Genomic DNA, 12,259 nt, shown 5'->3' on the forward strand with positions numbered 1-12,259 from the left:
CAAAGTTCTACGTGAGCAGCAGCAAACAAACTTTGCGTGGGCAAAAGAGTCAATGCGCCTTGCGACTTATTTTACAACAGAGCCATCTCGCATTGGTGACTCTAGCCAGCCTGAGAGTGGAGTGGGTGAGTAAGACTAAGTAAGAGGAAACAATGTGTGGGATGAAATTAGCACTACTTTGCGGAGCGCCATATAGTTTCCTCTTTCACGATAATGTCACAAATTTCAATTTAGTCTAATGATTGTTTAATTTCTCTTTTAGGTGCAGAAGTTTTTCAAATCAAGAAGTCAAGTCACAGCCGGAAGCAGGCAAGGAAAGTACGAGAAAGGCAGAAACAATTGAGAGACCAAGGGGACAGGCCTGCAGGGAGCCCAGGTAAGACTTAGAGATTTAGAAAGAAAGCATTATTGAATTCTTTAGTCTTTTCAATTTTACCAAATTGTAAATTCTTATTATTCAAGAGCAAGTGATCAGATTTGCTGAGATATTTAAGGATACTAAATTGATTAGATTAATTAGCATTTCAAGTCGGTCAAGTATTATATCTAAGAAATCAGGGGTTAATAGTGTAAAAAATTACTACAATACATCTCTAGAGCTTTCATTTGTGAAATAGAATTGAAAAAATAAGTTCAAATTACTGATTGTTGCTGTAGTACAACTTTAGAACTTAAGAACTTTGTGTACTAAAATGTGAATAGCACTTTGCTCATTTATTCCTGAAAAAAAAAAATCCTTGCTGATGCATAATTACAGTTTAACATGTTTTAGTGGCCACATGTCTATTGTGATCATGCACTTTGTCCCTCTCTAGAAATAAATGTGTTGTAGAACCTTTCTATAAAGGCCACTTTTTTCTGTTTTTCTTTGGCGGCCTTTTAATAGACAGGTTTGACTGAATGTTACTTCTATTTCTTTACAGATATCGTAGCACATAAGAATGGGGGAGGACTTGGCAGTGATCCCATCATCAAACAAGAGAAGGATGACATCCCCAGGACCATCAAGAAGGAGGAGAGGGAAGAGAAGAGGGATGTGGTGTTGAATGGTATGGATGCAGAAGCAGCAGCTCTAGCCCAGGAAGACCTGGAGGAGATCAGCAAGAAGACAGAGTTTGTAGGTTTTATGCCAGGTTAGTCCCCGGAGTGAAGTGAACCACCTTCTAAATCAGTACATTTCTGATTCTGCATTGCAACTTCACTTTTTTGAAAGGTTGTTTGGTGCGTGAAGCTGGAAAGATGAAGTGATTAGAATTTGGAGTTGTTAATCTATTGCCAAAGGTCACGCATGTCAGTTTACATGATACTTTTTTTGGTTCCGTTGTATGTTTATGAGACAGAATTCTCGCATTTTGTATTTGATGCCTGATGCATCTTTACAAATTCAGAGTCATTTTAATACAGATGAGATGTCAGCATTAGCAAAACTTTGAAAGGTTTTAATCGACTGAGTATACACATGAAGAATGTAGTAGGAGGCATGATGAAGGTCACGTCACATTCATCCAGATTTGGAATGACATGCAGCATATACTAGCCTGCAGTTAATGTAACGTTCAACCTCATTTATACATTCCCCCTTCCACAGGCGTCATACCCAATGCCAATCTGATACATGCGGCCCGCAAGCGGAGACAAGCGGCCCGCGAGAGAGTTGACTTCATTCCTGTGGACGACACCCAGCGTTTCCAGTCGGAGAAGTCCCGTCTGGTTCGTGATGATGATAATGATAATGATGGTAGTGATAGTGATGAGGGTAGAATGGTGTTCAGTGTGAAACATCAGACCAGTCGTCAAAGAGTCCAGGAAGCATTGAACGCAGGTCCGTACATCTCATTAATTAACCTATTCTTGATATCTTTTAAATTAATCCTTTAAATCCAACACGTTCCTCGTATAACATGCTTCTCAATGTGATTCTTTTTTTAATGGCTCGTAGTAAGAAAAAGGATTAAGGGTAAGGTTCTGTTTCATGGCAACTTTCTTCAACTCTTTTTTGGTCATGTCATTCTTTTGCAAGTTACAGTAACTAAGTTGGTGACCCTCAATTCACTCTGTCAACATTTGCTCCCAGCTTTTTATTTTGTCAAAGATATCGGGTGAGGGCTGCGATTAGGCTTTATGTTCGATTTAGGGCCAGGGGTTTAGAGTCGGGTTTAGTGTTGGGTTGAGGGTTTGAAGTTAGAAATTTGATTGACTTTAGAGCATAAAGTTGCCTGATCATGGATCATAGAACTGCCTTGATGACTCAAGAACATGTTTAGAAATGTAAAAATGGAGTCCTAACATGATTCATATTCCATTACAATAAATCCTACATTGACTTGTTGAAAAGCAGTCTTCAATGCTGGATGGAAGTTTCACCATTAATGTAAATTGATTTCACTTGAATATACCAATAATACTTTGACCTGGTTTCCATGGTTACAGGAGGACTTAGCCCAGAGGTCAAGAGCGGGGAACATGAGGATCACAACGAGGAGCTGGAGAGATGGGAGCAGGAGCAGATCAAAAGGGTACCAGCGTACCACAGGTGATGACACAGTACCAATTGTATGTCCAACAAACGGTAGGTGTCCCCATGGCAACACCTCACATGCATGCAAATCACAGAATATGACGTTGGTGTAAGAGAAAGAGAGTCAAACATTGAAATCAAATTGTGCCCTTTGGTAAGGTATTAATCCTCATTACTAGGTCCCTCGGAGAGGACCTAAAGCCGTCGGCCGTCTGGTTGCTTACTTACAAGCATTTATGCTTTCTTAGCAGTCAGGTAAAATAACCACCACCACCATTCAAATTGACCTTATTTAAAGAGTAATGGTAGCGTACCTCTAGTGATGACACAGTACCAAAATGTTTGTCAAACAAATGGTAGGTGTCCCCATGGCAACATCTGGCATCCATTCGGTGACACAACACTTGTCACCCCCTTTTTTTGTGCGTGTGTTTTAAACACGTACAGTGTACCTGCAAGTGGATTGAACTGGTTTGCTGAACCCCAGAAGATGGTAGGGAAATTAGAAACCATCAAATAGAAGTGTGAGGGCCAAATATGGAACACATGCTGGCTCTCATGCTTTGTGTCTTGAATGGTAATGAAGTTATGATTCTAAACAACAGTGGCGGATCCAGGGGGGGGGGGCCCGGGGGAAAAAAATCATGTAAAAACACGTGATTTTTTCCTTTTTTGGGGGGTTTTGGCCCCCCCCCCCCCCCCCCCGGCGCTCAAGAAGGGGGGGGGGGGGTGCCAATTTTTAAATTTTTGAGGAGCAAAATAAAAAAAAATGTTCTCACTCCCCCCCCCCCCCCCCCCCCCCCCCCCCCCCCCCCCCCCCCCCCCACCCACTGAGCGACTTTTCGGCGCGAGTTGGAAATTTTTCGGGAGCAACAAAAAAAAAATAATAATAGTGCTCACTACCCCAACCCCCCCTCCCCCCCACTGACCGACTTTTCGGCCAGCGCAATTTTCAAATTTTCTGCTAAACGACCAGATGGTTATATCATTATAAGATAAGGAATTAATTTCTGATACTGGTATAATAATAGTTTACAGCCTGTAACGGATAAGAGAGGTAGTGGATGTAAAAAAGGTCATAATTTTATTGAATCTGTTTAGAAATGAATTTGTGAATACTAGGAAGTTTGGTATATTAGGTAGTATTGTTTCAATGTATAAGAATCCAACCTTCATTGTGTTAACTGCTCTCTGATCTTACCTTCAGATGCAGCCAAGCGGTCCCAGCACCGGCACCTCGACCCCTGACCCGACTAGCTACTATCCCCAGCAGCAGTATGCTTACTATCCTGCAGAGAGCACGGCCTACCCTGCCGTTGACCAGAGCCTGGTGTATGGCTCGGCCTACGCTACAGGGGTGGAGTCGCCCCAAGAGCAGCCCATGGGCGGGGTCCCCAATGCCCTGTCTCTACCCACGAAGCTACCAGAGATCAATGTAGAGGGAGTGTTGAAGAGGCTGAAGCAAAGGTGAGTTGGGGTTAGGCTTTTTAGGAATCCGCACTTAGTTATTGCTGTTTTGTGGTTATTTGAATGATATTGTGAAAAACGAGGTGTCCCGTTTAAATTCGTAAAGTCATGCCACACTGAGCTAAAGAGTACATTGGATTCTAAAAAACAAATTAAATTCACTTGCTTATATTTGTATTGCAGATGCCTTTTGTTTTAATTCAGAGAGACAGAAATGGTCTCATTTACATTTACAAGATGTCACACAATATTTGGAGATGTCATTAAACTAATGTTTTCATGTTGTCATCTAGACTTGAATCTATACAAGAGATCCACAACGCCCATCTGCGGGAGAGCGACAACAACTCTGAGAGGCTGCAGGACGCTGCCCTCAGCTCCACCAACCTCCGGGACACCCAGGGAGACGTCTCCAGCGAGTACAACTTCTTCCAAGAGATGAGGGGGTATGTCAGAGACCTTGTAGAATGTCTGGATGAAAAGGTGCGTCTTATGTAACAAGGGTGCATCTTCTTACCCCTCTGTTACCTGGAATTTATTCGTAAATTTTTGTGGCTTATTCCTTCAAGCTAAATTTGTATCCTATAAATACATGCATATGTTCATTGTTAAGTACATGCCTTTTTGTGTGTGTGTCATTGATGTTTTAACAGTTTATGATTCACACAATGTGTGTTAGAGTATTGTGTTCTCTAATGTCATTTTTATTTCTCTGTGTGTGTATTGTACTTTGTTTCTAACCATTGACTATTATTTTGTACTTGTATTTGTATATAATATTGTTGTTTTTAATTTTCAGGTAGTGCCTGTTTATACATCTATTTCCTTTTTAAAAAACCTTCCTAATTGAACTTTCAGTTTACCTTTAATCAACATGTTGCATATATCCCTTGTGTTGAGATCTGTTTCTTGCCTGCAAATATTATATTGCTCCCATGTTAATCCTAGCACATACAATTTACCATTTGCAATATGTAATCTACTGAACCACTAATATCAGGTATCTCTGGGCATGCTTGATCAAGTTATCACATTTTCTTTTATTTACTTTGATAGATTGATTGATTTTTATTATAATAATTATTATTGTTATTAATATTATATTATTAATATTATTATTATTTTTTATTTATTTTATTTTTTGTTTTTATTTATTTATTTATTTATTTATTTTTATTTTTATTTTTAATTTTTTTAAATTTTATTTATTTATTTATTTATTTATTTATTTATTTATTTATTTATTATTATTATTATTTTTTTTTTTTTTGGGGGGGGGGTATTAAAACAGGTTAAGGACTGTGTTTTTCCTCATTTGATGTTTGTCAGTTTTTCCAGACTAGTTTTTTACATCTTATTCTTAGATGGTTAGGGGTATGGTTAGTTGGTTACTGCAAATTATGTCAGGATAATTGAAAGAAAAAGTGTTGTGTATTGGCTATATAACAGCAAAATGTACCGGTAGTTCTTTGTTATTATATACAATACTGTTCAAAGTATTTCATAATTAATACAGAATGATTTAAATTTAGTGAATTCAGCTTCCTGGTACTCAACTATTTTCTCTCTCATTGAACCCACCAGCTCCCTCTCATCAACGGTCTTGAGACGGCCGCGCTGACCATCTCCAAGAATCGAGCCAATCAGCTTCTTGAGAGACGGCAGCAGGACATCAAGGACCAGTCCGTAGAGTTCATGGGGATGTCCCACAAGGCAGCAGCAGGGTCAAACATGAATAGGAGCGAGAAGAAGGCAGCGAGGGTTGACGAGGAGGCGAGGCAAAGGAGAGGCGCTGAGAGGGAAGCAAGGAGGTAAGAAAGCCCAGGGATGGATTGTGGTTAAGTAGGTTATTGACTTCATTCTCAATCCTGGCCCCATTTCACAAAACTTGTCATCATTGACAAATGACAGTTTTTGTTATAAGCTAGTGAAATCCCTACTTCTGATTGGGTATCAGTAGATTTGTCACTTATTTTTGTTATTAGTCATTGAAAAAGGCTTTGTGAAATGGGTCCTAGGTTTACTCCTGTTAGATCCTGGTCTACGTCTTTGAGTGAAGCCGGGATATAATTCAGCATGGCCATTTAAAGCTCTGTCATAATACATGTATTTGCCTCATTTAAGGAGGATTTATAAAAGCCCCATAATTTTATAAAATACTTCCACTCGTATGCTTCTAACAGTCTTATGGCAGATTTTAGTCTAAGGATTAACGCCTTACCTAAGGCCACTAGTGCATTTACCTGCTCTTGAACCCTGAACCTCCCATCTATGAGCTACAGCTCATCCATTGAGCCATCTATATACTATATAGTAAGTACCATATCATTTGATATGTAGATTTTCATGTGAGAATATTAAATATTGCAAATGGGTTATTGAAATGAACTCCATTTGTGGACCTTTGGTAAAACAAAAATTATGACATTATTTTATCTATTCATCGATTCCTATCTGTTCAGAGCGAGGAGAAGAAGAGCCAGGAAGACAGAGAACCAATTTCAAGAACACAATCATGGTACTTCCAGCGATGATGAAGTCACAGACAGTATGCTGGTCAAGTTCAAGACAGAAAAAGGTACCTTCAGAACAGTAGTTATCATTAGACAAACTCATGTGTACTTCTACAGTAATTTTCTCTGCTAACACCACTTGGGCAGGCAGGACTAACTGTCACACTCCCTGACTGGTATATCAGAAACTTTGTCAATTCGTGAATTATTGATAAAGGCTTTTTATTTATTTAGATACTTTTACAAATCAATCCTTAAATTATGCAAACCTCGTCCACTTGCGAAATATGCAAAGCTTCTGGTGTTATTGCCTACAACAGTTCTCTGATGCTGTTTGATTTACACATTATGAAGGGTGCACATACAATCCATGAGTTGTGTCAATGTGAAAAAAGGTTTTTAACATACTCCTGTCTCGTACATATCTGAGGGGCATTGAATCTTTAATAGTGACAACATTAATTACAAATAACAATTAGTACCGGTAACCCTAAAATATCAAATTTAGAGCAAAACAGTTGAATATTGGTAAAGAGATGAAACTGATTCCCATGCTATATGTACAATAGAAATGAAAGTTCATTAAAATGTAGACGATTTACATAACATTTATTACTTGATAATTTGTATCATCCAGAATGCATCGTAACCGAGCAAGCCAAAGTATTCGAGGATGTTGAGGAAGAGTTCTGTTCGCTGCCAGCCATCGTAAATAGATTCCAACGCTGGAAGTTCTCCCAAGGGGATTCCTACTCCGATGCCTACATCGGTCTGTGTTTACCCAAACTGTGTGAGCCGTTCGTCCGTCTTGAGCTTCTCTGCTGGAACCCTCTTGAGGCCAATTCTAAGGACATGGAGTCATTCCCGTGGTACGATACGCTCATGTTCTATGGCTTCAGGAATGAAGACGACTACGACCGGGAAGACGATGACATCAAGCTCATCCCTCGCATCATCGAGAAGATTGTCTTACCAAAACTTTCAGGTATGTCGACTGTGATCTTTCTCAAAGTGGTGAAAGGTTGGGGGGATTTTCCCCCATGCCTATCATTTTTGCAGTTTTGCTAAACCCTTGGCAACAATTCTTGGCAACCCATAGCTTTCCCTACAGTTATAATCAAAAATTGCATCACAAAAACAGTCAAACCTGCTGTACCAACCATTATGCGGAAAGACTGCTTCTCTAGAAGGACCTCAATTACATTATTTGTCTCCCCAGGCCATGTTTCATAAAACTTGTTATCAATGACAAGTCAATATAACTGTTCTAAGCTACTGAAATCGTGGCATTTGATTGGCTGAGAGCAAATTTGGCATAGAAATTAAGCAGTGTTATTGATAACAAGTTGTATGAAACAGGGCTTTGAAATAGCATTACTCTCTGAACCGTGTAGGAAAGGGACCTGTTCGTAAAAAGCACCTGTCTATAAAGACAGCTTTTCTTCTCTTATCCTTACTGCTTTATCTGTATAGTAATTATTATAATTATTTTTTATTTGCCAATTTCATACAAATCACACATGCAATAGACATAAAATGAAAACGTAATTATAACAAATTAAAAGAACACAATGAATACTTATTCATTCACAAGGTTGATCCCCCTAGCTACCTGGAAGAGAAAAAGCAATTCAAGATTACTATGACCAGCAGGTCTTCCCTCCTGACTGGGGGGGGGGGGGGGCATTCTTGGGAGCTCTAAATTCATTGTGCCTGCAACATAAAAACATTGAAGTAATTTGCACATAGAACAGTATATTGTTATTATTTTTTGTCATTGGCATGGCAAGTACAAAGCAGAACATTTGGCAGTATTGTTACCATTCTGATTACCGTACTATCATTATCAGCATTTTGACCGTTTGTTTTGACACAGATCTAGTAGAGGAAGTATGGGACCCTATGTCTACATTACAAACCCATCGTCTCATAGACACCTTACATCAACTGGCTCAGGACTATCCTACAATCTCTGCTGATAACAAGAACACACAGGTTGGTGAAGCGCTGCTATTGAAAATAATATGTGTTAAGAAATTAACTTTAATGAGTGAGTGTCGATCTTGTTTGTTGTTGTAGCTGAGGCATTATGTTTTTGGGTTGTCCGTCCGTAGGTCCAGTTCTCGTGATAGCGTTATCTCAAGAACCTATTGATGGATTCCCGCCAAACTTAAGTCATGTATGTACCTTGCAGAGCCAATGAGCTGAATAGATTTTGGGGTCAAATGTCAAAGGTCACAGGGCTCATTATGCATGCAAAAATAGCTTGTGATCGCGTTATCTCAAGAACCGATTGATGGATCACTGCCAAACTTGGGTCATATATGTATCTTGCAGAGCCAATGGACTGATTAGATTTTCAGGTTACAAGGTCAAAAAGTCACAGGGCTCATTATGTATGCAATTAATTTCTTGCTGAAGGACATAAGTGCCGTGTTGACCTTTGCATTTCCAGTCCAGTGCTTTGCATTTCTAGTCAAGTGCTTATAGTATGTGATCGACTATGAAGCCACTTCGATGATAATTACATTACAATTTTTCCCCCCTCATTCAGCTCCTTCTCAAGTCTGTTGTGATGAGAATACGAAGGACCCTAGACGATGACGTCTACATGCCTCTCTTTCCTGCAGAGTAAGTCTTTTCCTAGACATTTTCAAGGACTTTGATAATGGCTGGCAATTGGCCTATAAATAATTGTTCATTTTTGTATGTTCTATCTTACTTTTGATCCTTTATTTATAATGCAGATGCTTTTATGTGATCTCTTTTTTGTTTCTTTGTTTGTTGTTTCACAAGTGCGTCTTGAGCATTTGATGTTAAGTAAATTTGCGCCTTACAAATCTCATATATTATTATTATTAACATTTAATGAACCTTTTCTGTATTCCCTTTCATCTGTTGCAGAATGTTAGACAACAAGGCTTCTGGTGCTAATGGCTTTCTGCAGAGACAGTTTTGGTCATGTTTGAAGGTAAGCAAACATGGCGATGGCGTAGTATTGAGTAATTCTAAAAAGGGCTGAATTTGAATATTCAACTTGGCAGATTGATCATGGGGAATACTTCCTAGATACTAAATTGTTTTGAAGGGAAGCATGCAAAACAGAAGAGTAGTGAAAGCTTTATTTAGGTAGTAAATGAGATATGTTTAAGTTTGGAAAGTTCTAACAATCATCAAACATATTTCTTTTGTGCATATACATGTAAATGCATGAATTAAGACATCATCTCATTCAGTTGAGTTATGTCGCATTTAATGCAACATTTTCTGTTCCTTTAAGTTTTGAAATTGTAAATCTGATGTATTTACAGCAATTAAAATGTATAAACATGTAGATCATAGATGGTCAGCATAATGATCATACTTGCCAAATACTTGTCTATTCTAGGTAATAACATACAAAGTTACAAACCTGCACATTCTTTTGTTTGTTTATAGTTGCTAGGTAACCTGTTGTCATGGCATGGCCTGGTCAACAAGGAACAGCTGTTAGAGCTAGCTATAGATGGTCTTCTTAATCGCTACCTCCTTCTCTCACTCAATAACTCTGATGTGGATGAATCGAGTATAGCCAAGTGCGATAGAGTAAGTATAAACAAACACTACTACTTGTAGATCAGTAGTGCATCCTTGAATTGGCAACTCTCAAGAGTGCAGTTGTTGGAGGAGGAAGTAGCTTTCAAAGATTTGCAAAGTTAAATGGCTTTGTACAGAATTTGAGAAGAATATTGTTGAGATTAATGCACAGGACTGACTTGAATATCCAGTTGCTTTGTTGTTTTCAAATCTTATTTTATTGCACATACTTATTATCATGTGTTTTCAACTTCTCAAACTATTATAATGAAAACCTTTCTCTAAGAGTTAGCAGATGTATACATTTAAAAATATGAAAAATGCAACTGTGCCTATAGTTGGAAAGTAGTATTATTCTCTCAGGGGGTCTCTTTAAAATATTGTTTTCATTTTGTAAGATAAGGTCGTTCAAAACTGCTTTGATTGCATCTATTCCTGGAAACTGATTTGTGAAAACATGTTCCGGGAGCGCCAGGAGTGTCAAGTCTGACAGACATGAGCACTATACAAGAACTCACTATTATTATTATTATTATTATTGTATCTGCTTATTTTCATGATAATGTAGATTGTATCCAGCCTCCCTGTGGCCTGGTTTGAGGAGCTAGAAGGTGACAGCACTCTCAGACAACTAGAACCCCTCTGTAAATATCTCAAGTATGCTGCGGGTCACATACAGAGCCAAGCCAAAGAATCAGATGCAGATAGGAAGAAGAGCAGGTAGGGATGGATAGATAGATGGATATGTGAAGTGGTGGATGAAAGATGGGTGGGTGGTGTTTGTACAGTCAAACCTGCTTTAGTGACCACCTGTCTACAAAGACCACCTGTCCACAAAGACCACATTTGTTGTTTCCCATGAAAATGATTTCTCATTGAAACATTTACTGTAGGCACCCGTCTACAAAGACCATCTGCCTATCAAGACCACTTTTCTTGTCTCCCTTAAGTGGTCTTTATAGACAGGTTTCACTGTGTATGGACAATTTGTTGTTTTGAATATAGCAGTCATCACATCATCTGTTAGAGCCAGAAAGGCATTTAAAAGTGTCTCTGAACAGGCCGTACCGATTTGTGAAATATTATTCCTGTGTTTTATTGGAATCTTCTTGCATTTAAATGAATGTTGATTTCAAAACTAAATAAATGATTCAGACACATAGGCCCGAATTCACAAAGGAGGTTTGTCGACAAACCTCGCGACATGTCGACAAACCTCCTTTTGTTTCGACAAACCTCCTTTTGTTATTTACAAACAGGTTTGTAAAAAACGTCTCAAAACGCGTCATATGACGTACATAAACCTTAGTTTGTCAACAAACCTTCTTTGTGAATTCGGGCCATAAAGGGGTGCTATGTGCTTTTCATACAAAGAATTCAGATAAAAAGTTAATAGATCAGACTTACTTGATTAGTGACATTATTCTCTCTTCTTTAATTTATTTTCTTGATATCTCTTTAATTTTTTTTTTTTTTAAATTTCAGGCTACTTGTGAAGCTTATCATCAAGCAGTTAGTCAACATGAAAGCCATTGACCATGCTCTCAAACTCACCGATGACATCAGTCTCAAAGATATGAAACAGATTGTGACCAGCTGACCGTCTCAAGGATATTCCTCTCGGACACAGCATGATATAAACTATGCCGTGGAAGGTGTCTCGGCATTGAAGATATCAAAGTGATAGTGACTGGTATCAAAGCGATAGTGACTGGTAGACGAGTATGATCATCACCTTACAGTTCTTGAGATCATCCACAATTCTAGCTGCTATCTTTGACCAAGGATCAGTGACCATCAGCCTCAGAGGCATCAAAGAGATAATGACCAGCTAGTGCTGACCATAACCTTGGAGAGAGTGTCTCAACATGTATCACCATCTTAGCTTTAATGCTTGACTGATAACGATAAGCAGCTTCATCGGTGATAACACGATAAAGAGCCGTCAGCCGTTTGCTGCCGTCGTTGTATGACCTGGTGAAGCTCTAGTGACATAAGACCTATGTGAATGCGTCTCATTTATCACATGGTGCTTGCTTGGAAGGTTCGCTGATATCTATAGCTACTAACAGGCAATGACTGATCCTAATCCTAATCTTATTTTTGCTAACTTGAAGAAGGAGATTTTCCTTGTCTGTAAATTTTAAATTACAGAAGTGACCCACCTAGATTACGGCTTTCCAAA

At 38.7% G+C, this 12,259-nt stretch overlaps 1 protein-coding gene across 2 annotated transcripts; it reads left to right on the forward strand.

The window, feature by feature from the left end:
• Positions 1–1,709: 1,709 nt before the first annotated feature.
• LOC581071 (PAX3- and PAX7-binding protein 1) lies at positions 1,710–12,193 on the forward strand. 2 transcript variants are annotated; one of them, XM_030994921.1, is made up of 13 exons: positions 1,710–1,822; positions 2,431–2,569; positions 3,726–3,985; positions 4,279–4,468; positions 5,570–5,796; positions 6,448–6,563; positions 7,136–7,483; positions 8,375–8,493; positions 9,053–9,129; positions 9,403–9,469; positions 9,937–10,083; positions 10,643–10,794; positions 11,560–12,193. In XM_030994921.1, exons 2-13 carry the CDS (start codon positions 2,492–2,494, stop codon positions 11,672–11,674), a joined length of 1,896 nt encoding a protein of 631 aa, XP_030850781.1. In that variant the 5' UTR covers positions 1,710–1,822; positions 2,431–2,491; the 3' UTR covers positions 11,675–12,193. The 2 variants fall into 2 exon arrangements, with proteins under 2 accessions (XP_030850781.1, XP_030850782.1); XM_030994922.1 differs by having other exon boundaries at positions 2,431–2,533.
• The last annotated feature ends 66 nt before the right edge of the window (positions 12,194–12,259 follow it).

The sequence above is a fragment of the Strongylocentrotus purpuratus genome, unplaced genomic scaffold, assembly GCF_000002235.5.
Source record: "Strongylocentrotus purpuratus isolate Spur 01 unplaced genomic scaffold, Spur_5.0 spur5_scaffold_21, whole genome shotgun sequence".
NCBI lineage: Eukaryota > Metazoa > Echinodermata > Echinoidea > Camarodonta > Strongylocentrotidae > Strongylocentrotus > Strongylocentrotus purpuratus.